The sequence below is a fragment of the Oncorhynchus gorbuscha genome, linkage group LG19, assembly GCF_021184085.1.
Source record: "Oncorhynchus gorbuscha isolate QuinsamMale2020 ecotype Even-year linkage group LG19, OgorEven_v1.0, whole genome shotgun sequence".
Taxonomy (NCBI): Eukaryota; Metazoa; Chordata; class Actinopteri; order Salmoniformes; family Salmonidae; genus Oncorhynchus; species Oncorhynchus gorbuscha.
In genome coordinates, this window is record NC_060191.1 from 29,794,595 (window position 1) to 29,818,561 (window position 23,967).

The window sequence follows — 23,967 nt, forward strand, 5'->3', positions numbered from 1 at the left end:
ATGCCTTTCTCTCACAATTGTAGGGAAATCCCACTCTCGTCTCTCTTCTCCTCACTCTGTACCTGCATCAGTGTAACCCGGGTGATGAAAGGACACTATTGACCAATAGGATGCTCTGTCTGTCTGTCAGTTCAGGACGAATGTAACTATTTCCAGGAAGCAGAAGCTCTGGATTAAAGCGATAGGGCCGGTGGCAAATACACTGTGAAAAGGACGATGTATTATCATTTTGACAATGTAAAGTACTTGGAGAGTTTGTAACCTATTTGTACAGTTTGTAACCTGTTTGTAAGCGTGTAACCGATCATTGTCGCTGTTCGCTCAGACCTGATCGAGGTACGAATTGACCAAGCCTGATTATGTATGGGATTGTACATTACATGTATGGGGAAATTTCATTGAACCCTTTTTTCATTTTTAACACTATTTTTCACACATTATTCTCCCTCAGACCTGATTGAGGCCACCAAGGAGACCAATGTGAACATCCCACAGATCGCGGACACGTTGTTTGAGAGGGCCACCAATGCCAGCTGGGTGGTGGTGTTCAAGGCCCTGATCACTACGCATCACATGATGGTTGCTGGCAATGAGGTGAGTGAAAGCCAGCACCACCACTGCTGATCCTATGGGAGGGCCTGTAGTTAAAAGGGCTGGGATGTGATTGGCTCTTGTTTATATACTGTGGTTGTATTGGACATGCAGAGTTTTTCGTTTTTTGGTCTTCATTTTTAGTTGGCCAACCCTCCTCCTGGAGAGCTACTGGGTATATAGGCTTTTGCTCTTTCCCTGCTTTAGTCTAGTAATCAGCTACTCATCAGGACCCTGATTAGCTGAATCAGGTGTACCCAGTAGCTTTCCAGGGGAAGGGTTGGCTACCTCTCCTCTGGAGGATTTATTAGGTTAGGTTAGAAGCCTGTTTGTCTGAATACACTGAGTGTACAAAACATTAGGAACACCTTCCTAATATTTAGTTGCAGCCCCTTTTGCCCTCAGAACAGCCTCAATTCGTTGGGGGGGGGGGGGGGCTTGCTTCTTCACAGTTGTGTCATGTTGGCTGGTGGTCGATCTCTAGTCCGAACAGCTCATTCTGTCTAGTCCCACAGATGCTCAATTGGAATGAGTTCTGGCGACGGAGCAGGCCAATGCTGTAAACTGAATCCATTGTCATGTTCGTGGAACCATTCCTGGATACTCCTAGCCTTGTGGCATTGGGCATTATCCTGCTGGGGAAAAAATGATTTGCAGATCTCAAAAATCTCTAGTTGAAGTGGATTTAACAGGTGACATCAATATGGGATCATAGTTTTCACCTGGATTAACCTGGTCAGTCTTGGAAAGAGCAGGTGTTCAGTCAGCCATCTAGATATTCAGTAGTTCCATCATTCTGTCTGAGAGAGAGTCTGTAGATCAGAAATCAATGAGGAAGAGGACATGTGCACTTATGTTGCCATTGGTGACACAGTGTAACTGGCTTTTTGAAGAGGTCTCTTCAATCATATGCCCCCCCCCCCCACCATTATTAATCTCATCACTGTGTGTGTATGTATGTGCGTGCATCTGTGTTTGTGCATGTTTGTGTGTGTGGGTTTGTATTTGACTGGCCAGTGCATTGCAGCCCCTCAGCATACATTTCCCCAGAGCCTTATGTGTAGAGACAGATGTGTGGGGTTTTGCTCGACGTCTGGAGTATGTCTGTTGGCATGAGACTGTACGCTGTCTGAAATAGGGAGGAGGAGAAGGAGTGTACTACAGTATCACAAAAATATATGTTTTACACCAGATAGGTGCAGTGAAATGTGTCGCTTTATAGGGTCAGACACAGTAGTACAGCACCCCCAGAGAAAATGAGGGTTAAGTGCCTTGATCAACAGCACCTCAACAGATTTTTCACATAGTCAGCTTGGGTACTTGAACTAGGAACCTTTCGGCTGCTAATCAAATGCTCTAACCACTAGGCTACCTGCCGCCCTAGAGAGGGTCTCTTGTTTATTTCACCTCAATGAACTGGGCTTTGACTTTTGAATTAACAGTGTAAACGAAAACCCAGGTGTGTGTGTGTGCGTGCACGTATCATGTGTGTACGTGTGAGTGTGTGCAGAGTATGCTTTTCTTGTCATGTGTCACAATTCCTCCGTAGAAGCCTATTTGTCATTCATGTATTATTGTTTAGTGGGTGATACATTCTGTATTTGAACAGAAGCATTCTCATTCTCACCCTCCTACTCAGGCACTGTTTTCTTTGATGTTGGCTTTCTGTAATCAATTAAGCTGCAGCATGATCATATCACACTTTTCACATGAATTCCAGTTCCCCCTCAACACAATTATGTGTTTATGATATGAAACAGCTCCTCTGAAATTACACATCTAATCCACTTCCTTTTGCGACTCGTTCGATCCTTTGAAGATTAATGATCTTTTAAAGGCTGTTATGTGTTTGTGTATGAGTGTGTGTGTGTGTGTGTTTTTTAATATGTGTATGTGTTTTAATACCCGTCAAAATGTCTGGTTCTTTAGGATAACAGACAAAATGATTTGATGAGCTGGTTTGTTGTTTTAGTGTATTGATCCTATCTCCTCCTCTGACTGGTGTGTATTATCTCTCTCTCTCTCTCTCTCTCTCTCTCTCTCTCTCTCTCTCTCTCTCTCTCTCTCTCTCTCTCTCTCTCTCTCTCTCTCTCTCTCTCCCTCTCTCTTTCTCTCTCCCTCTTTCTTTCTCCCTCCCTCTCTCTCTCTTTTTCTCTCCCTCCCTCTCTCTCTCTCTCTTTTTCTCTCCCTCCCTCCCTCTCTCTCTTTCTCTCTCCCTCTCCCTCTCTCTCTCTTTCTCTCTCCCTCTCTCTTTCTCTCTCCCTCTCCCTCCCTCTCTCTCTCTTTTCTCTCCCTCCCTCTCTCTCTCTCTTTTTCTCTCCCTTCCTCCCTCTCTCTCTTTCTCTCTCCCTCTCCCTCTCTCTCTTTCTCTCTCGCTCTCCCTCTCTCTCTCTTTTTCTCTCTCCCTCTCCCTCTCTCTTTCTCTCTATCTCTACCTCTCTCTCTCTCTCTCTCTCTCTCTCTCTCTCTCTCTCTCTCTCTCTCTCTCTCTCTCTCTCTCTCTCTCTCTCCTCCCCCTCTCTCTTTCTCTCTCCCTCTCCCTCTCTCTTTCTCTCTATCTCTCCCTCTCTCTCTCTCTTTCTCTCCCTCGCTCTCTCTCTCTTCCTCTCTCTCTCTCTCTCTCTCTCTCTCTCTCTCTCTCTCTCTCTCTCTCTCTCTCTCTCTCTCTTCCTCAGAGGTTCCTCCAGTTCCTTGCCTCCAGGAACACCCTCTTCAACCTCAGTAACTTTCTGGACAAAACTGGCTCCCATGGTGAGTTAACTCTTGTTCCGGCAGCTCCTCCCCTCCCTGCATTTACCAGTCCAGCTGTCACCCAGGGTGATCACTGTGAAAACGGTGTCCATGGTGATGAATATGAGCTCCCATGGTCATGCAAACTGGTTTCTCTGGTGATGGCAATGGTCCTCTGTGAGGTGTTGTTGCTATGGAGACGTTGAGGTGACATTGGCCTGTTGTCCCTCCCCCAGGCTACGACATGTCCACGTTTATTAGACGCTACAGCCGGTACCTCAACGAGAAGGCGTTCGCCTACAGGCAGATGTCCTTTGACTTTGGCAGAGTGAAGAAGGGGTATGCTGTCTCTCAATAACTCCGTATATATCCTCTCCATCAGTGCTGCTTACATTTTTGCATTTCATTTCAACCTCTTCTCTTTATGGGTTTTTTAAAAACAGGATCAAGCTTCAAACAGAGCAAAAAAACACAGTCTAGCTGCAATATACAAGATGTGTTTTGAACCCTCACCCTCCCACCCCCTCAGAACAAAAATATAAATGCAAGATGTAAAGTGTTGGTCCCATGTTTCAATGAGGTGAAATAAAATATCCCAGACATTTTACATACACACAAGAAGCTTATTTCTCGCACATTTTGTTCACAAATTTGTTGACATTACTGTGGTGATATGCCAGGTGTGGTATATCAAGATTAAACAGGATGATCCTTACACAGGTGCACCTTGTGCTGGGGACACTAAAAGGCCACTCTGAATTGTGCAGTTTTGTCACACAACACAATGCCACAGATATCTCAAGTTTTGAGGGAGTGTGCAATTGGCGTGCTGGGCAGGAATGCCCAACTGGCGACAGACAGCTCTTGTCGCCAGAGAACTGAATGTTAATTTCTCTACCATAAGCTGCCTCCAACGTCGTTTTAGAGAATTTGGCAGTATGTCCAACCGGCCTCACAACCGCAGACCACGTGTAACCAGTCCAGCCAAGGACCTCCACATCCGGCTTCTTCACCTGTGGGATCATCTGAGAGCAGCCACCCAGACAGCTGATGAAACTGAGGAGTAGTTCTGTCTGTAATAAAGCCCTTTTGTTGGGGAAAACTCATTCTGATTGGCTGGGCCTGGCTCCCCAGTGGGTGGGCCTTGCTCCCAAGTGCCCTCCCATGCCCACCCATGGCTGCACCCCTGCCCAGTCATGTGAAATTCCATAGATTAGGGACTAATGAATTTATTTCAATTTAGTGATTTCCTTATATGAACTGTAATTCAGTAAAATCGAAATTGTTGTATGTTGCGTTTATATTTTAGTTCAGTATAAAAACAGAGAAATAGATTTATATTCTACTTCTCATAGAGACAACACTTGGCAGAATCACAGCCACCTGACCTGTCTGTCAGTCTCAGGGGTGAGTAGGTGGGAGTGATTCGTCTTAAAGCCAGGGTTGCATCAAAGACAGTACAGTAAGAAGATTGGCTAAAACTACATTACATTTTACATTTAAGTCATTTAGCAGACGCTCTTATCCAGAGCGACTTACAAATTGGTGCATTCACCTTATGACATCCAGTGGAACAGCCACTTTACAATAGTGCATCTACATATTTTAAGGGGGGGGGGGGGTGAGAAGGATTACTTTATCCTATCCTAGGTATTCCTTAAAGAGGTGGGGTTTCAGGTGTCTCCGGAAGGTGGTGATTGACTCCGCTGTCCTGGCGTCGTGAGGGAGTTTGTTCCACCATTGGGGAGCCAGAGCAGCGAACAGTTTTGACTGGGCTGAGCGGGAACTGTACTTCCTCAGTGGTAGGGAGGCGAGCAGGCCAGAGGTGGATGAACGCAGTGCCCTTATTTGGGTGTAGGGCCTGATCAGAGCCTGGAGGTACTGAGGTGCCGTTCCCCTCACAGCTCCGTAGGCAAGCACCATGGTCTTGTAGCGGATGCGAGCTTCAACTGGAAGCCAGTGGAGAGAGCGGAGGAGCGGGGTGACGTGAGAGAACTACTTCTCCAATAGAAATTCCTGATCACATTTGTAGGCGATATCATGGCAACGTTGGCTAGCATGCTCTAACGGTTATCTCGTGACGAACTGTGCATGTGCAGGCCGTCAAATCAAGGCATTCCTTTGGTATAAAGTTGTTGTTTAAAAGAAAAAATGAAAACGTGTCAGTTTGTCATTTTCACGAGGTTGGAGTAATAACATGTTGGCTCGAATCTAGGTTATGTCTTTAGTTTTCCCGAAAATGTTCAATTAAGGAAGAACTTTTCACTTTTCTCATTGACTTCTCAAACCCCAAACATTAGTCTGGTCTGTTTGGTCTGTTTCACAAGCCTTCCCGGTAGTATCGCAATGTTGTGCCTCTGGGTTTAGAAACTCTGTGATTACACTGTGGGTGAGGGCAGAGTGAGTGGGCTGTCCATGCTTGTGCCTGTACAGAAACAGACAGATGAATATAGACTACACAGTCTGAATACAGACAGTGAGCTATTACTTAGACTCCTGTCCAGACTGTTGCGTTTTGCTGCCAGACACAAGGTCCCACAGCACAGTCTGTGCCAGCCATGCGGCAGACAGACAGAACAGCCAGGTGTGCAGATAGAGTTCCAAGTGTCTCATATCAGGTGTCATTTTCTAAAGTAGCTAGGAAGCTGGATCCATCTAAAGCCGTTGCTGTGTTAGTGTTGCATCGCAAGGCCTTGACAGATCTCTTGTAGTAATATAATTGTAAATGCCACTTAGCAGAAGCCTTCAAGCAATGCCACTAACAATAAGTCTTTAGTATGTGCATGTGATCCATGCAAGAATTGAATATTACATGCCATTTATCCAAAGCAACTGATTGTCATGTGTCCATACGGGTGTTCCTGGGAATCAAACCCATAATCCCGGCATTACACACACCATGCTCTACCAACTGAGCCATACAGGACCACAGCACACTCCCTTTGTGTCGCTAGCGCCACAGGATCCCACCTCTCTACAGTACTTCCCTATAGATTCGCTGTCCCAGTGGTCTCAATGTGATTTATCCCAATGTAGAGACTATTAAGTTGTTTCCTCTCATCTCATATCGCTGGAAAAAGAAATGGCAGCGCATTATTGTTTTGCGCCACAATGTTTTTAATGGCTCGTAAACTCATGTATTCGTCAATAGACCTTCATTACGTTTTAACTCATCATCCTGTATCGGGAAAGATTTTTGTATTGATCCACTAATGGGAAATTTGACTACGCCAGATCATACAAACAAGTACCAATTGCTCCTCTGTCCGCCTGTCTGTTTGTCCGCCTGTCCGTCTGAATCAGAGCTGAGGGGGTGATGAGGACGATGCCTGTAGAGAAGCTGTTGAAAGGAATGCCCACTCTGCAGAGCCAGATCGATGCCCTGCTGGAGTTTGATGTGAGTATTATGATGATGGTGAAAAGGATATTTGTATCCGTTAGGAAGTGCATTTTTGTTTTTGCCTTAGCACTAGACACCTGATACAATTCATCAAAGCTTGGTGATGAGTTCATCATTTGAATCAGCTGTGCAGTGCTACTGCAGGGCAAAAACAAAAATGTGCACCTCTTTGGGTCCCTAGGACTAGGATACAAAATACACTGCCTTAGGAAATTCTCTCTGTCATATAGCATGCCATATAGCATGCCAGTATACCCACAGTACCAGTCAAAAGTTTGGACACACCGACTCGTTCAAGGGTTTTTCTGTATTTTTTACAACTATTTTCTACATTGTAGAATAATAGTGAAGACATCAGAACTCTGAAATAACACATAGGGAGTCATGTAGAAACCCAAAAAGTATTAAACAACTCATAATGTATTTTATATTTGAGATTCTTCAAAGGAGCTACCCTTTGCCTTGATAACAGCTTTGCACACTCTTGGCATTCTCTCAAGTCATGAGGTAGTCACCTGGAATGCATTTCAATTAACAGGTGTGCCTTGTTAAAAGTACATTTGTGGAATTTATTTCCTTCTTAATGCGTTTGAGCCAATCAGTTGTGTTGTGACAAGGTAGGGGGGTATACAGAAGATAGTCCTATTTGGTAAAACACCAAGTCCATGTTATGGCAAGAACTGCTCAAATAAGCAACGGTCCATCATTACTTTAAGACATGAAGGTCAGTCAATCTGGAAAATGACAAGAACTTTGAAAGTTTCTTCAAGTGCAGTCGCAAAAACCATCAAGCGCTATGATGTAACTGGCTCTGATGAGGACCGCCACAGGAAAGGATGGCCCAGAGTTACCTCTGCTGCAGAGGACAAGTTCAGTAGAGTTACCAGCCTCAGAAGAGTGTCTAGTTTGAGAAACAGAGAAACAGTTGAGGACTTGTGAGGCATCTGTTTCTCAAACTAGACACTCTAATGTACTTGTCCTCTTGCTCAGTTGTGCACTGGGACTTCCCACTCCTCTTTCTATTCTGGTTAGAGCCAGTTTGCTCTGTTCTGTGAAAGGAGTAGAACACAGCGTTGTACAAGATCTTCAGTTTGTTGGCAATTTCACGATTGGAAAAGCCATAATTTCTCAGAACAAGAATTGACTGAAGAGTTTCAGAGGAAAGGTCTTTGTTTCTGGCCATTTTGAGCCTATAATTGAATAATTTGCTGATTCTCTAGATACTCAGCTAGTCTAAAGAAGGCCAGTTTTATTGCTTTTTGCATTAGCACAACAGTTTTCAGCTGTGTTAACATAATTGCAAAAGGGTTTTCAAATGATCAATTCCCCTTTTAAAATGATCAACTGGATTAGCTATCAGAAAGTGCAATTGGAACACAGGAGTGATGGTTGCTGATAATGGGGCTCTGTACGCCTATGTAGATAGTCCATAAAAAAATTAGCCATTTCCAGCTACAATAGTCATTTACAACATTAACAATGTCTACACTGTAATTTCAGATTAACTTGATGTTATTTTAATGGACAAAAAATGTGCTTTTCTTTCAAAAACAAGGACATTTCTAAGTGACCCCAATCTTTTGAACGGTAGTTTATGTTTTAGCAATTAAATTTACTTTTGATACTTAAGTATATTTAAAACCAAATACTTTGAAACTTTTACTCAAGTGTTTTCTACTGGGTGACTTTCACTTTTACTTGAGTCATTTTCTATTAAGGTATCTTCACTTTTACTCAAGTATGACCATTGGGTACTTTTTCCACCATTGCCAAGCAGTTTACCTACAAACATATTACCTCTCAACTCAAAATCTCCCATCCTCAGTGTGATCTAATCTCACCTTGTTTAATCTATAGGTCCATCCCAATGAACTGACCAATGGGGTGATCAATGCGTGCTTCCTCCTGATGTTCAAAGACCTGATCAAGTTATATGCCTGCTACAACGACGGGATCATTAATCTATTAGGCAAGGCTTGGCCGTTTTCTTCTACTTCCTGGGACAATAATCATGTCTTTTTATATTTGAATAAATATTACAGGCTTAATTGGATTCAAGACATGGAAATAGATGTGGTCCTGTTAATTTTATGTAATAGTAACTCTATGTAACAATAAAGATGTTCATTCCCCCTTTTTCCTCACAGAGAAATTTTTCCAGATGAAGAGGGGACAGTGTAAAGATGGGCTGGAGATATACAAGAGATTCTTGACCCGGATGACCAGAGTCTCTGAGGTCTTCAAAATCGCTGAGGTAAAAGACAAACCTGACAATACACTTAATGTTGAAAAGTTCAATCCGCAGCCTGTATGACAAACATGGTAAATGGAGGCTCAGCTGAAATGTAAACATCTTCTTTTACAGACCATCGGAATTGACAAAAATGATATCCCCGAGCTCACCCAGGTAAGTCCTGTTGGACCTTTTAAGCCTAATTTCCTACACTTTCTCCTTAACTACTAACATTGTATTCACATTGTATTTACATTGTACCAGCATTGCATCTCAGTGTTATGGTTTTCTTTAACCTGGGGAAGCATGCGTTTTGGGCAAAGCCTAAAACTCAGAAATCTCTTCTCTAGCAGCATTGACCAATCACAATATTGTTCATTTTTTGGGATGAGTAGCCCTGCTAATCACAGTCATGAACAAAGTTGACAGGTCATTGTCTACCTGACCAATGGCGAGCTATTCATAGAGTGAGGGTGTATCCCATTGATGCGATTGAAGGAACAGATTGGAGAAGTCGCAGTCCTTGCAGAGCTATTCCGCTGATAGCTAAGATCTGAGCAAACATTGGTTTTGTCTCAACAATTGTATCTTAGTGGGCTAGAATGTTACTATAAAGTTTACATAATGTCAAAATCACCTGAGATGGTATTTGAAATCCCATGGGCAGTATATACGTCCCTCAATTAAGTATGTAGTAGCTCACTGTGTGCTGAGAGTCGGGAAGCAAGTTCAGGGAGTTTGTGTTTTAATCAATAAACGCAACTAAATACAAAACAAGAAACACAAACAACGCACAGCCATTGACACTGGAACAGAAACGACAACGAACCCAAGGGAGAGACATATATACGGAAGGTAATCAGGGAAGTGATGGAGTCTAGGTGAGTCTGATGACACACGTATCAATGGTGACAGGTGTGCGCCATAACAAGCAGCCTGGTGACCTAGAGGCCGGAGAGGGACCACACGTGACGGTGTGTCCCAACTACTCCCTAACCCTTCCCTTTGGCCCTATAAAGCTTCAATTTTTGCATCTGAAGCTCAACCCTGCTTTTACCTTTTCCTACATACTGGAGACCCTTCCGATCTTCAAACATCAAAGGGGTTTAGGCCAAGGCCAAAGGGAAGGGGTATACTCACACTCATTCACGTTATGAAGGCTCTATAGACATGGCTGGGTTATTTCCATCTCAAATGCGGTCAGTGTGGATGACTTTACACTGAGAGCATGATGCACTGATGACCGTGTGGGCTGCTTTAATATCACAGCCTTGGGCCGATGCAGATCTGCAGGGGGTTTGACCACACTAACATGCGTGATTGTTTGGACTCCTCGCCAACCGGGAGGGTGGTGAGATGTGAAATGGGGGGTTGACGGCTTACTGTTATGCCAGCTGGTTAAAGCATGGTAATGATAAGTTGATTCATGACTGGGGGTTGGGGGAGTTGTGGAGCATGGATTAGGGTTGAAAGCCCTGTGTGTTTGGATTTTAATGGAGTCCATTGGCTAACTAGCAGATTGACTGGTTAACATTATGTCACAGTTTGGACATTCTGGGTGTTCCTTATGGTGTAGAGAGATTCCTGTCATATTACTATTACTAGTTGTTTATAAACTGTCAAATGAAATGACTGGCTCGTAGAACAATCTATGTTTGTATGCATGTGGTGGAGAGGCAAAGAGAAAGCCTACATACACTTTGTCTAGACTCGTTCTTAGGCAGTATCCTTTAAGGCTCTTTCTTAGGCAGTATCCTTTAAGGCTCTTTCTTAGGCCGTATCCTTTAAGGCTCTTTCTTAGGCAGTATCCTTTAAGGCTCTTTCTTAGGCCGTATCCTTTAAGGCTCTTTCTTTGGCAGTATCCTTTAAGGCTCTTTCTTGGGCAGTATCCTTTAAGGCTCTTTCTTATGCAGTATCCTTTTAGGGATGCTGTCCTGGCCTAGAGGTTATTAGACTCAAAGTAAGTGCCAGTGCGTAGGCAATTGAGACAAGTGACGCTCCACAATAAATTCTACTGAATTTTCCGTCCCATGAGTCACCATTTGGGCAGTTAAACGACCTGGTGATTTAGCAGTAGCTATTAGAAATTGAATACGAAAGCCATAGAGTTAGTTAAGCGAAATGAAAACAAATCATGTCGTCTCACCGGATGTTATATATTTATCTTATTACTGGATTTACCTGAAAGCCGTATGCATGTGTATTGTATTATTCTCTGTTGTAAGGAAACAGCAACCTCTTGTCTATGACTGATATGGCCGATATGTCAATTCCAGGTGGATCTTGACGATCCCACAGTGCTGTAGGGAATACAAAAGCATTGGAACGGCGCGAAGCAGGGGCATGACATGTTTGCACCCCTCTCCTATGTTTAAGGCTGTGTGTTGTCTGTAATAGCATCTAAATGACATCTAAATAGATCGTATTAGCGTCTAATCATCGGATCTCTTAACCCCTCTTTGGAGTGTATCGTTTGGCAGACGCAAAATGCTGAGTAACGATTTGCATTTACAGCCATCTTCATAATGCATTCATGACATACAGTGGGGCAAAAAAGTATTTAGTCAGCCACCAATTGTGCAAGTTCTCCCACTTAAAAAGATGAGAGACCTGTAATTGTCATCATAGGTACACTTCAACTATGACAGACAAACTGAGCAAAGAAAATCCAGAAAATCACATTGTAGGATTTTTAATGAATTTATTTGCAAATTATGGTGGAAAATAAGTATTTAGTCAATAATAAAAGTTTCTCAATACTTTGTTATATACCCTTTGTTGGCAATGACAGAGGTCATTGCCAACAAAGTCTCTGAGTCTCTGACCACTACCTTGTATCCTTTTCCCTCTCACTCTCATCCAACACTTCCCACACTGCCCCTACTCGGATGGTATCGCGCCGTCCCAACCTTCGCTCTCTCTCCCCCGCTACTCTCTCCTCTTCCATCCTATCATCTCTTCCCTCTGCTCAAACCTTCTCCAACCTATCTCCTGATTCTGCCTCCTCAACCCTCCTCTCATCCCTTTCTGCATCCGTTGACTCTCTATGTCCCCTATCTTCCAGGCCGGCTCGGTCCTCCCCTCCCGCTCCGTGGCTTGACGACTCATTGCGAGCTCACAGAACAGGGCTCCGGGCAGCCGAGCGGAAATGGAGGAAAACTCGCCTCCCTGCGGACCTGGCATCCTTTCACTCCCTCCTCTCTACATTTTCCTCCTCTGTCTCTGCTGCTAAAGCCACTTTCTACCACTCTAAATTCCAAGCATCTGCCTCTAACCCTAGGAAGCTCTTTGCCACCTTCTCCTCCCTCCTGAATCCCCCCTCCTCCCTCTCTGCAGATGACTTCGTCAACCATTTTGAAAAGAAGGTCGACGACATCCGATCCTCGTTTGCTAAGTCAAATGACACCGCTGGTTCTGCTCACACTGCCCTACCCTGTGCTCTGACCTCTTTCTCCCCTCTCTCTCCAGATGAAATCTCGCGTCTTGTGATGGCCGGCCGCCCAACAACCTGCCCGCTCGACCCTATCCCCTCCTCTCTTCTCCAGACCATTTCCGGAGACCTTCTCCCTTACCTCACCTCGCTCATCAACTTATCCCTGACCGCTGGCTACGTCCCTTCCGTCTTCAAGAGAGCGAGAGTTTCACCCCTTCTGAAAAAACCTACACTCGATCCCTCCGATGTCAACAACTACAGACCAGTATCCCTTCTTTCTTTTCTCTCCAAAACTCTTGAACGTGCCGTCCTTGGTCAGCTCTCCCGCTATCTCTCCCAGAATGACCTTCTTGATCCAAATCAGTCAGGTTTCAAGACTAGTCATTCAACTGAGACTGCTCTTCTCTGTATCACGGAGGCGCTCCGCACCGCTAAAGCTAACTCTCTCTCCTCTGCTCTCATCCTTCTAGACCTATCGGCTGCCTTCGATACTGTGAACCATCAGATCCTCCTCTCCACCCTCTCCGAGTTGGGCATCTCCGGCGCGGCCCACGCTTGGATTGCGTCCTACCTGACAGGTCGCTCCTACCAGGTGGCGTGGCGAGAATCTGTCTCCTCACCACGCGCTCTCACCACTGGTGTCCCCCAGGGCTCTGTTCTAGGCCCTCTCCTATTCTCGCTATACACCAAGTCACTTGGCTCTGTCATAACCTCACATGGTATCTCCTATCATTGCTATGCAGACGACACACAATTAATCTTCTCCTTTCCCCCTTCTGATGACCAGGTGGCGAATCGCATCTCTGCATGTCTGGCAGACATATCAGTGTGGATGACGGATCACCACCTCAAGCTGAACTTCGGCAAGACGGAGCTGCTCTTCTTCCCGGGGAAGGACTGCCCGTTCCATGATCTCGCCATCACGGTTGACAACTCCATTGTGTCCTCCTCCCAGAGGGCTAAGAACCTTGGCGTGATCCTGGACAACACCCTGTCGTTCTCAACTAACATTAAGGCGGTGGCCCGTTCCTGTAGGTTCATGCTCTACAACATCCGCAGAGTACGACCCTGCCTCACACAGGAAGCGGCGCAGGTCCTAATCCAGGCACTTGTCATCTCCCGTCTGGATTACTGCAACTCGCTGTTGGCTGGGCTCCCTGCCTGTGCCATTAAACCCCTACAACTCATCCAGAACGCCGCAGCCCGTCTAGTGTTCAACCTTCCCAAGTTCTCTCACGTCACCCCGCTCCTCCGCTCTCTCCACTGGCTTCCAGTTGAAGCTCGCATCCGCTACAAGACCATGGTGCTTGCCTACGGAGCTGTGAGGGGAACGGCACCTCAGTACCTCCAGGCACTGATCAGGCCCTACACCCAAATAAGGGCACTGCGTTCATCCACCTCTGGCCTGCTCGCCTCCCTACCACTGAGGAAGTACAGTTCCCGCTCAGCCCAGTCAAAACTGTTCGCTGCTCTGGCTCCCCAATGGTGGAACAAACTCCCTCACGACGCCAGGACAGCGGAGTCAATCACCACCTTCCGGAGACACCTGAAACCCCACCTCTTTAAGGAATACCTAGGATAGAATAAAGTAATCCTTCTCACCCCCCCCTTAAAATATTTAGATGCACTATTGTAAAGTGGCTGTTCCACTGGATGTCATAAGGTGAATGCACCAATTTGTAAGTCGCTCTGGATAAGAGCGTCTGCTAAATGACGTAAATGTAAATGTAAATGTCAAACGTTTTCTGTAAGTCTTCACAAGGTTTTCACACACTGTTGCTGGTATTTTGGCCCATTCCTCCATGCAGATCTCCTCTAGAGCAGTGATGTTTTGGGGCTGTTGCTGGGCAACACAGACTTTCAACTCCCTCCAAAGATCTTCTATGGGGTTGAGATCTGGAGACTGGCTAGGCCACTCCAGGACCTTGAAATGCTTCTTACGAAGCCACTCCTTCGTTGCCCGGGCGATGTGTTTGGGATCATTGTCATGCTAAAAGAACCAGCCACGTTTCATCTTCAATGCCGTTGCTGATGGAAGGAGGTTTTCACTCAAAATCTCCCGATACATAGCCACATTCATTCTTTCCTTTACACGGATCAGTCGTCCTGGTCCCTTTGCAGAAAAACAGCCCCAATGCATGATGTTTCCACCCCCATGCTTCACAGTAGGTATGGGGTTCTTTGGATGCAACTCAGCATTCTTTGTCTTCCAAACACGATGAGTTGAGTTTTTACCAAAAAGTTATATTTTGGTTTCATCTGACCATATGATATTCTCCCAATCTTCTTCTGGATCATCCAAATGCTCTCTAGCAAACTTCAGACGGGCCTGGACATGTACTGGCTTAAGCAGGGGGACACGTCTGGCACTGCAGGATCTTTGCTCACCTTTCTTGTGATCATTTTGATTTTGTTTCTGGTGTCCTTTGACAGCTCTTTGGTCTTGGCCATAGTGGAGTTTGGAGTGTGACTGTTTGAGGTTGTGGACAGGTGTCTTTTATATTGATAACAAGTTCAAACAGGTGCCATTAATACAAGTAACGGGTGGAGGACAGAGGAGCCTCTTAAAGAAGAAGTTACAGGTCTGTGATTGCCAGAAATCTTGCTTGTTTGTAGGTGACCAAATACTTATTTTCCACTATAATCTGCAAATAAATTCATTAAAAATCCTACAATGTGATTTTTAGGATTTTTTCCTCATTTTGTCTGTCATAGTTGATGTGTACCTATGATGAAAATTACAGGCCTCTCTCATCTTTTTAAGTGGGAGAACTTGCACAATTGGTGGCTGACTAAATAACTTTTTGCCCCACTGTATGTGCACTTCATAAGTGTACTGTAGGCTGAACAGAATCCAGGAGATTCTAGGAGAAAACTGTTCCAATTTATAGAGTCATTATTTTCCTTTAAATGCTCAGGGAAGATGCTTGGAAAGTCATTGCAGCGATATCACTGCCAACGGTTTAGAGCAGACCCTCCATAAATGTACTTAAATGTTCCCTGAACAGCTTGCAGTCCGAAAGAATGTATGTCATTTCAGATTGTATCAGGATGAGACACCTGTTTAATATAAGGACACCCATGTGTCTGTACATGGCCCAATTGGCCTCAGGAAGTGGTGGAACTGTCACTACTCACCGTGGAAACTTTGTGACAGTCAAATCACACACCTGGGTTGTTTTCAATAGGCACGAAATGGAAGAAAACTGTCCTAAACGAGGTTAAATTAGGAGGTGTTATCTGAATGTGTCCAGTAAGAAACGCTGTTTTTTTCGTTATCCATTGCAAAATGTTTGTCTACAGTGTGAGCTAATTAAAATGACCCAGCTGTAGAAGAATGGTCAGAGTAGACACACTACTACTGGTACTTAGTTCTGAAATGGGTTGTCCTCTTTCATATTGAAAAGGCCTAGACGTTTATTGGGTTATCAGAGGAAGGAGACCAAGGTAAATGGGGCAGGAAAATAATAGTGATTTAAGAGGGAAGTGTGTGAGAGTTATTTAGCTGGCCCATTTAGCTTTGACAGCACACGTGTGGCTTGCTAGATGCTAACTGCTTAGCCTATCAGGTGTACTGCCATCTGTGGCTGTGTAGCATGCTTTTCTATGATGTGTTTACTGTCTGTCTGTTAGCCTCAGCATGCAGTATAACTGCATTGTTGGAAGTATTGTTCTTTAACATAAGCATGAGTAGTTTACCACATTTAAATTATGGATGGACTGAACTGCTGTGCGAAAGACATTTTGAAGTGCCACACAATTAGCATTGTTTTCCTATTGTCCCCCCTATTGTTCCCTCGACTTTGTGTGTTCCCTGTTAGCCCTGATGTGATAATTCTTTGTGTGTTCCCTGTTAGCCCTGATGTGATCATTCTTTGTGTGTTACCTGTTAGTCCCAATGTGCCCATTATCTATATTCCCTGTTAGTCCCAATGTGCCCATTCTCTATATTCCCTGTTAGTCCCAATGTGCCCATTATCTATATTCCCTGTTAGTCCCAATGTGCCCATTCTCTATATTCCATGTTAGTCCCAATGGGCCCATTATCTATATTCCCTGTTAGTCCCAATGTGCCCATTCTCTATATTCCCTGTTAGACCCAATGTGCCCATTATCTATATTCCCTGTTAGTCCCAATGTGACCATTCTCTATATTCCCTGTTAGACCCAATGTGACCATTCTCTATATTCCCTGTTAGTCCCAATGTGACCATTCTCTATATTCCCTGTTAGCCCCAATGTGACCATTCTCTATATTCCCTGTTCGACCCAATGTGACCATTCTCTATATTCCCTGTTCGACCCAATGTGACCATTCTCTATATTCCCTGTTAGCTCCAATGTGACCATTCTCTATATTCCCTGTTAGCCCCAATGTGCCCATTCGCTGTGTTCCCTGTTAGCCCCAATGTGACCATGCTCTATATTCCCTGTTAGCTCCAATGTGACCATTCTCTATATTCCCTGTTAGCCCCAATGTGCCCATTCGCTGTGTTCCCTGTTAGTCCCAATGTGACCATTATCTATATTCCCTGTTAGCTCCAATGTGACCATTCTCTGTGTTCCCTGTTAGCCCCAATGTGACCATTCTCTATATTCCCTGTTTGCCCCAATGTGCCCATTCTCTGTGTTCCCTGTTAGTCCCAATGTGACCATTCTCTATATTCCCTGTTAGACCCAATGTGACCATTATCTACATTCCCTGTTAGACCCAATGTGACCATTATCTACATTCCCTGTAAGACCCAATGTGACCATTCTCTATATTCCCTGTTAGACCCAATGTGACCATTCTCTATATTCCCTGTTAGACCCAATGTGACCATTCTTTGTGTCAGACCTCCTCTGTCTCTTCTTCTCATCCCTCTATGTGTTTCCCTCCAGACCCTTTAATCAAATAAAGTGTAATCACCTGTCAAGAGCTCCCCTGTTACTCTGTGTTCCCTGACATCAATTTTCCCGTGATTCTTCATGTTTTAGTTTTGAACATTTCCCTAACCCAGGGTCCTGGAAAGTTACTGGCTTTTGTTCCAGCCCAGTACCATGACACTAATAGTACAAATAATCTACTAATTGTAGTATTTTCCCATCTAAGCCTGCTGGGCTGGAATAAAAGCCTGCACCCCCAGTAGCTCTCTAGGTTCAAAGTTGGAGACCCCTGCTCATAACCTATGTGTCTGATCCATGTACTGTACGATATACTATAGCCCTGTGGCCCCTGTAGTAATATGTTGCCCATCTCTTCTCGTTCTCCAGGCCCCTGAGAGTCTCTTGCAGTCCCTGGAGACTCACCTGAACACTCTGGAGGGGAAGAAGCCGTAAGTACCAACCACACTCTCCACCAACCACACTTGAATCCTTACCCCATGGGCGTCTTTGTAACCAGGGTGCTACTTGGGAGTGGGACTACTTTACTTACTATTTCATATGCATGCATGCACATCCTTAAAGTCTGTGGAGTAAATAAATAAAGAACACACCCTAACACACACTAAAGGCGAAACAGAAAGTCGTACTGGGGGTGGCAGGTAGTCTAACTGTTAAGAGCGGTTAAGAGCATTGGGCCAGTAACCGAAAGGTCTCTGGTTCGAATCCCTGAGCTGACTAGGTGAGAAATCTGTCAATGTGCCCTTGAGCAAGGCACTTAACCAGAATTGCTCATGTAAGTCGCTCTAGATGAGTGCATCTGTTAAATGACTGAAATGGAAACTTCTCTTTTTGCTGTGGATTTATTTCACCAACACTTCGGCTAAAAAGCCTCCATCAGGGTGTGAAAATAGTATGTGACCATCCAGTGAACCTAAATGAGACCTGTGCTTGCCCCTGATGTCCCATAGGCTTTAATTAGGCCCAGCCTCTCTCAATTAACATCATGAAGACTTCCAGTGTATGCCCTCTAGATTGTGTGATTTTTAGGGGCAGTGTTCGGACCGAATCTGTCATCACCAGACTGTCAGTTGTGTGTTCTCGACAGGACCTTAGTAGGGCAATGATCCAGGGTAGTAATTTGTGGGGGGCATCATCAGATCGGATGAAATTTCATACGATGACCTTGCTGCTAGAAGTATGGAAAGAAACTTAGCAGATTAAGTTTTTAGCAAATACCAGTGATTGTCAATGTGTGTTACAGAGAGGATGTTCACAGAGAGGATGTGTGAGTATTGTGTTGGATCTACTACAGAATGACTTGACGGGGAGGGCCGGGTCATTACTTGCTGTTGTCTTGTATTGAAATGAATGAAACTGTAAAAAAAAGTCCCCCAGTTGTTTCGTGACGTTCACATGCGGATTCTATGGAATTGACATTTCAACCTCCAGTTTAAAGTCATGTCTTGCAGTGTTGTGAAGTTCAAATGGGATTCTATAGAGTTTATGTGAACTTGGCATATTTGTGGTTGTTCGGTGTCTCTCCTGAGTTTTGACTCTCTCTCTCAATATTAATATGAACTTTGACAGCTGACTCACTTTGCGTCGTTTTTAAATAATGTGACGTGGCCGAGCTCTTCAATGTTCATGTTAACTTCATTGTCATGTTATTGGGATCAACCCACCTCCTCAAAGCTTTTGATGCATGTCATTGCTAAACATGGGTTTTGTTATGTGTGGAAAGTAAGAATGAAAAGCTTTGTTCAAGGAAGTGGTTTAATATTGTTTTATTCGGTGTTGCAAATCTAAACTACGGATGGAGTACACTCCTAGAAAAAAGGCTTCCATAAGAGTTTTTCGGCTGTCCCCATAGGATAACCCTTTTTTGGTTCCAGGGAGAACTCTTTTGGGTTCCGTATAGAACTGTCTGTGATAAGGGTTCTACATGGAACCCAAAAGGGTTCTACCTGGAAGCAAAAAGGTTTCTTCAAAGGGTTCTCCAGTGGGGACAGCCATATAACCCTTATTGGTTCTAAATAGCACTTTTTTTTCCTAAGAGTGTATCTTTTCACAATGGAGTTGCCTGGAAATGCCTGCTCTCTGCCACCAAAACAACAGGGCTGCTTTAGCTGTCAATCTGACACAGCTCAGTAACAGCCCTTGTGCTTCACCGTGCATATCATCTGGTGATGCTATGGTGGTTTTAACTCGTTCTTATTGTTTCATTGTTGCAGGTCACCGACCAAGGTGAGTCGGCTACTCCTTATTTTACACCTCAGACAAACTTTTTGACAACTGCCGACAATTTGAGGATCATTTATTTGTTTATGAGTGTATTCATTTATCAGTAAAACATGTCTGCTTCTGTAACTGTGGTGCGTCGCCATTGCAACTGGCTAACGAGGCTAACCCTCTGTCTGACAGGAGTGTGAAGAAAATGGCTCCCCGGCCGCAGCCGCCACGCCTACAAAGGCTCCAGCGGCCCCTGCAGCTGCTGCTGCTCCAGTTGCTCCTGCCCGCCCTGGACCACCCGCCAGACCCACGGTGGCACCCACCTTCAAGAGCTCCAACAAGTAGGCGCCCATCTGCTATGGGCTCTTAGGTTGGCCACTTCAAGTGCCACTTCAGAGACCACACTAGCTTTAACCATTAGCTATGTTGTACAATCTACAGTCTCCAATCTCCAATTTCCATTTAACGTATCAATGTATCTCATTTAACCCTTTTGTCGTTCTCTATTCCTGTCTCTCTTTCTCCTCTCCCCCTTCTTCATTTTGTCTCTTTTTCTCTCTCTCTCTTTCTTTCTCTCTCTGTTACGCTCTCTCTACCTCCCCCCCTCTCTTTCTCTCACTCTATCTGCAGTGCTCTGCTAGACTTGGACCCATTGTCAGCCTCCCCATCAGCAGGTGGAGCAGCAGCCTCTATCTCGTCATGGGGAGGTAAGGCCTTTAATACATTTCATATCTGGGTTGCAAATTCTTTATGCCACACAATATATATATATATTTTTTTACATGAGCGTTTCTCATTGCAGGCCGAGGACTTCCCTCCCTGTTTCAGTTCGTTTTCTTCCGTTTGGTGCCTAATGAATTCCACCCTGCTCTCTTTCATGCTTTCTACCTACATCCTCCTCTCCACCCTTACTCAAGGGAAGGGCTGATATTGGCATATATTCAAACCTGGCCCCTCTGCAGATTGAAATTGCTTTAAGGGCCTCTTACTCATAGAAAACTGTATTTTTCCTTGGAGTGTTTTGTTGTTTTCAGATGGCAGTTTGAAAATCAGAAGTACAGTAGTTATGTGGTATGGTAGTGAGTTATTGACCCTGATAGGCATTTCCATGTTTATATTCTCTGTATTAATCCCTCACTCAAGTCTTCTCTTTCTCTCTCTCTCTCTCTCTCTCTCTCTCTTTTCTCTCTCTCTCTATCGCTCTTCCTCTTTCTCTCTCTCTGTCTCGCTCTCTCTCTCTCTTTCAATGTCTTGTACAGACCTGCTTGGTGGCGGTGAGTACCGAGGAACATTCTGTTCTTTACAGCTCCCATCCACAGCAGAGCATGACAACTGCTAGGATTTACACCTGAAGTTATGATCAACACCTATCTGGAGGCTTAGGCCACGTTCCAGGCTGACTGCAGTAAACACCTGGATAGGGGTTTAACATATCAGCTAACCACATCATCAGCTAGCCACATCATATGATACAGCAATCTGCTACCGACTGCGCAGTCAAGTTGATGCAATGATGTACTGCAATGTAGTCGGTCTGGAAGATGACCATTGTACCTGTGGTTCACTGGCCTTTCAGTGCATGACTCCAGCTGCAGACCTAGGATCTGAGAGGATCAGCCTTCTTCTTAGTCTCGCTCTGTGATCTCTAACAATGCCTCTCAAGGTGTAACGTACTCCTCTCCACTTCTCTATTACCACTGTTTTCTTTGACATATCTTACATGTATCTTCTTTTTCTCAACCCAATCCCTCTACTTCTCTCTCCCTGTTATATTGCCCCCTATTCCTCTATCCTGTTGTGATTGGGGATGGGCTTGGGTGGGGATGGATGGATGGGTGGGGTGTAGGCTTAGATACCCCCGCTGATCCAACTAGCACCTCTGAGCCAGCCGCTGTTCCCGCCGATGCTGCGGCCGCTCCGGCTGCCACGGCCACAGTGGCCCATACGGATGGCCCCGCCGCGCCCTCGGTGGACCCCGTGGTGGTGCTGCCCATGCCCGCCACCACCGCCTCTGACATGGATCTGTTTGGAGGTCAGTGGGGGTCAGCCTCATGGGAGGGATCATCATGGCAGACTTGACTACACAATAGCTACTGACGTCTTGTAAGGACACTCGTTTCCAAAAGTTCCATCTCGCTAAACATTGATTAGCTTGACAGATTAATCATTATTTGGGCACTACATCAGTCAGTCAATTATTTATCCAAGACATCAAGCAGGTGAGGATGTTTTTGCTCTGCACTGTATGGAGAACAGTAGAAACTGTAGTCCGTACTCGGCATATCTCCTCTTTTCACTCTCATTTCTAATAGTAGATATACAGAATTAAATCCCCTATAAAAATTGTATAGCAAAATGTGGCCCACTTTTCCTTGGAAAAAAGCCTCTGTCAAAGAGAGAGTTTGCATTGCCCATCGCTGAGCTTGGCATTTCCTGTCACACAGTACAAGCTTATGATAACATAATGCTATCTTCACTTTCCCAGCGTGTACAAACATTGTGCACACTGAATGCAGCTTTATGCAGCCTGGAAAGTACAGGCCCCTTCCATATGATACTAATAAGATCAGCAATTTCAGCAACATCTCGTATTCTCTGTTTTCTCCTAATGCTGATCTCTCATCTTTCTGTGTTTCTCATTCTCTCTATTCTCCTGCTCTTTATTCACCTCATCTCTCTTTCTCCTGCCTCCCCCTTGTTTCTGGGTGTTGCATTGTGGTTTGTGTCCACGGTCCCCTCCTCTCATGTCCGGTACTCAGATGCGTTTGCACCCTCCCCGGGTGACGCCCCGCCCAGCAGGGCGCCTGCTGCTGATGCATGTGCCGGATCTGGTGGGTGATAACACTGCTCAGTGTGTGTGTGCGCGCGCGTGTGCACTCTTCCAACACACGTGTGTGTTGTCTGTGCAAGAGTGTATGTGTGAGATCCTGAAGCTTGGGTAGCTCAATGCTGCTTCTGCTACCATATGGGACAGTAGTAAATCATCTGACACATTGCATTGGGGCCTACCGTCCCGACCCTAACCCCACTATCGGGGGCCCAAGCCTCGGCCTCCCTCCACCACCTTGCCCTGCTTCAGAACAGACCCCTTCTTCTCTCACCTCGTAATATTCACCTGGTGATAAATACTCGAGTGAAACACAGTTGTAGAATTTTCGCCCAAATCCTAGAATTGTTTATATTTCCTGTAGTTGATACTACTTCATACTAACTGACCAGCCTTATTTACCCTGTTTTTGTTTCTCTCTTTGGCCTGAATGTGTAAGTATTAATCGACTTCTGTAGAAGCCCAAAAGTACAGTGTGTGTAATTCACATGGCTCCATTACTGTGTGTGTGTAGGGCTTTGGTCTTATGGCTTAGAATAGTAGGACAGTTTTACGTTGAATTATGCAGATATGCGCCTTTATCATGTATTTGGATTCTATGTAGACAGAGCTTATTAGTGTGGAAGCAGATTCATGCCAAAATGTCATTATTTGTTTTGGCATGATTCTGTGTTTGTGTGTGTGTGTGTGTGTGTGTGTGTGTGTGTGTGTGTGTGTGTGTGTGTGTGTGTGTGTGTGTGTGTGTGTGTGTGTGTGTGTGTGTGTGTGTGTGTGTGTGTGTGTGTGTGTGTGTGTGTGTGTGTGTGTGTGTGTGTGTGTGTGTGTGTGTGTGTGCTAGTTCTAATGTAACCATTGGACTTCGCCTTCTGTGGCCTGTCTATGTAACTACAGTATTTACCAAACCAGCTGCAGCCCATTCCCTGAGTGTGAGTATTCTAACCTGTGGCTGTAGTACAAGGTTAATGGTTCTTTTCTTTACTTCCCCCGAAACCTCATTATGGAAGCTGCTCTAGACATACAGTAATATGTATTTTACAGCGTTTGTTGTTTTAACAAACTCTCAACTCCCCCTACTCTCTTCCCCTCCTCCCCTCTTTGGTCATATCCCTTAAACCCCCTAACCCCCAACCTCCGCCCTCCCCCTTCTTCCCTCCTCCTGAAGACCCCTTCGCTCCATCGGAGGGGAGTGTGAACATGGCTCCAGAGATGGACCTCTTTGCTATGAAGTTCGATAACACGCTGGCTGCCCCAGAAGCAGCCAGCCCCACCTCTAGTGCAGTGCCTATCATCGTCGCCCCCATTGAGCCACCTGTTGCCACTCCCGTTCCCTCCACTACCACCACCACTGAGTCTGCAGCTGCCCCTGTCCCCAACTCTCGACCTCTTTGGTGGTAAAGTGCACATTCTACTTCGCACACTGCATTGCTCTGCGCTATGTCAATGATGATGATGGTGATGATGATGATGGTGATGATAATGGCGATGATACAGCAACTTCCCTACATTTTAGATTTGTTTTTGTAATTATGTTTTCTTATGTTGTTATTCGTTTGATTTAAGTCACAGGCATTGAGTGAGTCACACATTTTGACCACCTCAGCAAATGAGAAATTAAAAGGGTATGATGATGGGAACAGTATGTGTATCTATCAAAT

At 45.0% G+C, this 23,967-nt stretch overlaps 1 protein-coding gene across 8 annotated transcripts in view; it reads left to right on the forward strand.

Annotated features, from left to right (window-relative positions):
* The window catches only part of snap91a (synaptosome associated protein 91a), a 61,478-nt gene that overhangs the window by 28,955 nt on the left and 8,556 nt on the right, over nt 1-23,967 (forward strand). For 5 of the 8 annotated variants that reach the window (XR_006833581.1, XR_006833577.1, XR_006833580.1 and 2 more), the window contains exons 3-18: nt 452-594; nt 3,267-3,342; nt 3,558-3,660; nt 6,625-6,718; nt 8,579-8,690; nt 8,869-8,975; nt 9,087-9,128; nt 17,644-17,705; nt 18,518-18,541; nt 19,488-19,500; nt 19,678-19,826; nt 20,116-20,192; nt 20,745-20,759; nt 21,332-21,517; nt 22,245-22,316; nt 23,475-23,703. Coding sequence is in view for 1 of the 8 variants with exons in the window: in XM_046314214.1 (XP_046170170.1) it covers nt 452-594; nt 3,267-3,342; nt 3,558-3,660; nt 6,625-6,718; nt 8,579-8,690; nt 8,869-8,975; nt 9,087-9,128; nt 17,644-17,705; nt 18,518-18,541; nt 19,488-19,500; nt 19,678-19,826; nt 20,116-20,192; nt 20,745-20,759; nt 21,332-21,517; nt 22,245-22,316; nt 23,475-23,703 (1,504 nt within the window). In the remaining 7 variants the exon portion in view is untranslated. The remainder of the gene's footprint in view (nt 1-451; nt 595-3,266; nt 3,343-3,557; nt 3,661-6,624; nt 6,719-8,578; nt 8,691-8,868; nt 8,976-9,086; nt 9,129-17,643; nt 17,706-18,517; nt 18,542-19,487; nt 19,501-19,677; nt 19,827-20,115; nt 20,193-20,744; nt 20,760-21,331; nt 21,518-22,244; nt 22,317-23,474; nt 23,704-23,967) is intronic. The other 3 variants (XR_006833583.1, XR_006833582.1, XR_006833584.1) reach the window with 3 other exon arrangements.